The sequence below is a fragment of the Alligator sinensis genome, unplaced genomic scaffold (genome assembly GCF_000455745.1).
Source record: "Alligator sinensis unplaced genomic scaffold, ASM45574v1 scaffold470_1, whole genome shotgun sequence".
Classification (NCBI taxonomy): Eukaryota; Metazoa; Chordata; order Crocodylia; family Alligatoridae; genus Alligator; species Alligator sinensis.
Window position 1 is genome coordinate 828,449 of NW_005842487.1, and position 3,698 is coordinate 832,146.

General features: G+C 45.0%; 1 protein-coding gene across 1 annotated transcript in view; it reads right to left on the reverse strand.

Annotated features, from left to right (window-relative positions):
• Positions 1-3,698, reverse strand: part of CTNNB1 (catenin beta 1) — a 14,312-nt gene that overhangs the window by 1,380 nt on the left and 9,234 nt on the right. Inside the window, exon 13 of the mRNA XM_006031233.3 lies at positions 743-803. Within this exon, the coding sequence (XP_006031295.1) occupies positions 743-803 (61 nt within the window). The remainder of the gene's footprint in view (positions 1-742; positions 804-3,698) is intronic.

Consider the following 3,698-nt stretch of genomic DNA (forward strand, 5'->3'; position numbering starts at 1 on the left):
AGGGGGGGGGGGGGGAGGGAAAAAAGAGGCAGCACAATGTTAACAGATGTTAGATGCATCAAAAGCTGCAAATTATCAGCATGTGATATTTGTAGGTTTCCTCCTCCCCCAATTTGGCCAAACTAAAAGAAATTAGATGGCTACAAATTGATCTACCATGTAGTGTTACAGCTATTCCACTGTTCTGAACGAGGCAGCCTTTCAGTGGCTCTGCAGAGAGTGCACTGCCATTGGAAGCATAAGCAGATTCCAGCCAAGCCACTTAGTCAGTAGAACAGTACTAAAACCCTGCACACCAATGCTGCAACAGAACAAGACCAGTAACTGCAGTCTATTTCCAAAACATGCTAGTCAAAAAGCAGCTTGTGCCTAGTTCTCCAAGTCTGGAATGACCCAGGTAATATACACTCAAGCACTAGGGTTTGTTTTTAAAAGGAAAACTGCAGTTTAGAAATACTTATTTTAGATGGGTTGAGGTTAAAATGCACATTTAAACTGCCCAGCACAAGAGTTAGACTACCCCCACTCCCCCACTTTGCTTGTATGTTCTCTTAGATCCCACTGAAATAGGACCCAAGGTGCTGCAAAGCTTATTAGGCCCAACAACTGGGAATGTTTTCAGATCTATCAAGTCTCCAATAGAGCCTTTCACTTTTTGCAGTTCTCCTTTAAAGGCTATGAATTGAATGTTGCCAGGCTTAACTTTTAAACTTAGAGGTCAACAGCAATGGAAGAGACCTACCATCTGGGCGATATCCAAGAGGTTCTCCCTGGGCACCGATATCAATTCCAAGGTCTGCAGTCTAGAGGAGGGGGTGCATAGGCAAGGTAACAAGAGGGGGGGGGGGGAAAAAGTGATAAGTTGCATCTACTTCAGGTGACAGATGTGTGTCAGGCAGTTCTGCCTTGTGATGTTTAGGTGGTTAGTTGAGCTCCAAGGAACACTTCTACTAGAAACAAATGCAACTGCACAGCCATTGTCCACCAGGACTCAAGTATCTGGTCTGATAACACTATCTGCAAGTACCTGACAGTTGGTGCTGAATAGTTTAGTTTTATGCAAGTTCATTTGCACCTGATTACTGTGGTGACTTGTGCTCTCAGAGACAGAAAAGTATATATGTTCCCTAGTAAACAGCCTTAACAACACTTTTAGCAACATTTTAACTTGGTTTTAATTCAGTGGGCACCCAAAACTTTTGGGCAATCATGTAAGACAGGTGTCAAATGTATCCATCCCCACAGGTCTGGATAAGGGACACAGGGTCAATCTGCCAGCTGGATTAGGCCCACAGACTACTCCACATGCTGGACTAGTGCACAGGGTGATCCAGCACAGGCATTTCCTGCAGCGCACACCTCAAAGCAGCCCTAGCTAAAGGCTCATTACACAGAGCATGTGCTGCATGGAGATGCCCACATCAGACTGGCCCTGGCACGTAGGGCCAGTGTGTACCTGACCCAGACCAACCCCAGAACCAAATCTGGCAGGGTGCCACATGCCCCACACTAGCCCATTCCAGCCATAGTCCAGGGCTCATGCTACATGCAGTGTCTGGGCACCCGGCCAGCATGCTTGCCCTGACACGGGTACAATCTGTGGGCCCAAATTTGGACCAGCCCTGCAGCCTGTGTGCAGGGCTGGTTCACCAGACACCAAACCACTGCTCATGGCACTGGGTCAAACCCTATACACCACATGCAGCATGCACCAGAACAGCCTCACATGCCACATGCAGTGTAGAAGAGGCTGGGGTTGGCATGTGTTGCATGCAATGTAATAGGAAAAAGGGGTGCCCAAAACCTAGACCAGATAACAGGTTTTCCATAAGCCAGATTCAGCCCACAGGAATCTTTTACACCCCTGACAAACTCACATGAGCATTACAGTGTTTGCCTTTGTTCTTCCATGATAATGGGAGGGGGGAGGGAAGGGAAGGCAGCAGCATATGGTAAAAGCAGCTGTCTCTACTCAGCCTAGCTTAGTGTTAATGTCCAAGAACTTTTCCAACATGTACAGAACAGTTCCTGAAGGTGCACACAATTGTGCACCCCACATTCCTTTGTCAATGGTGCCTGGTACCGATAAGCTGCTCCGAGTCTCAAGTAAACTAAAGACCCAGGAGGATTTGAAAGTTTTCAGCAACAGAAGCAAATCTGAGGCAGTCTGACCACCCGTCCTTTCAGCAGCTGCTATTTACCTTGGGAAAGATACTGAATTAGTCAGCAGGGCTTGTCAATACAGAGAGGGGCCGTCTTGCTCATAAGATGGTGCCAAGATTGAATCTGTTCTTGTTTAGAAACTCTAACACCCAAGTGGAATGAGCGTGAGCACGTCTGCCCCTTCTGAAGGCCAACTCCAGCATGTCCCAAGAGGGAAAAAAAAAGAAAACAACCAACCAACTTAAACAGTCCCAATGCTCTACCCACCCCTGCCCAGGATAGCAGAAATGGTGTCTCATCAAACCAACACCTTCCTAGGTGAAAGCAGCTGTGTCCTTACTGTGCCCAGAAGGACTTCATTATGCCAGACTGAGAGCAGCAGTTAAGACAATACAATATACTATACCTCCTCTTTCTCATGGTGGGGGAGGGAAAAAGGAGGGAGAAATCTCATCCTAATGTCTGGAGAATAGTTCAAAGCTTTGCCAACTCCAGGCCTTCTGGAAGTGGCACAAGCCAACCCCACCCCCTTCCCCTCCATCTCTTCCCAGAGACAGAGCAGGCTTAAGATACTTCAATACTGGAGAGGTCTTTGTGGACCTTGGAAAAAAAACCTGCCCTTCTGCAAGTACACCAGCTAAATACCACATGCACAATATACTGCATCCTGATCAGACTGCATTAAATACAACAAACACAGATCCAGGTCAGTGCTCAGTGTCTAGGTGGATCCAAAAAAAAAAAAAAAGCTAAAACAGACCAATTAAAAGAGTTACTGAAGAGCTAAATATTCACTGCAGGTTCATTCAAGGTAAAATCAGGACAGTTTGTTAGGGTGGGTAGTACTTTAAACAGCAGTATGAACCACTTTATACATGACCAATGTAGTCAGACTTGCAACTCTTGTACAGAAGATTGAAAAGTAGTTTTTAATAAAGAAGATATTTTATCCAAATAAGGAAAGAAAATTAGTTAAGAGCAGAGAGTGAGTGCCATGAACAGCAAAGATTTGCATTTAACATCATTAGCTCCAATTAATACCTAGAACTGGAGCTGGGTAAGGGGGAAAGTTTAGGGTTCAGTGCTTCCTTTAACTTTCAGAGTCTGACAGTTTTGACCAGTTCCAACTTTTATAGTAAAACCTATCAAATAATTTGGCCTGACATCCCTCCAAGGTAGGCCTAAGGGAGCAAAGAACACAGCTGCTACTTCATTAGCATCTCTCAAAGAAATAAGTTACAATAGCATCTTTGACAGCTACCAATAACTGTCAAGTTGTTTCAGAGACCAGCAGAAGTCATCTCTTAACATTCTAGACAATACTTAAATAATTCCAGCTTACAGGAGAAGTGTACATCATGCTTAAAGCCCTTTTTCTCCTACTGAAAGAATATGATCCAAAATGGATGGACAATGTACTACAGGGAAAAAAAAAGATACAGCTAGTCATGGCAAAGGTTAGAACAGACTGAATCATGAACAGTTTTGTGGGGCACAGAAGGAAGAGAAGTATGCGGGAATCAGGCCTTGTAGGG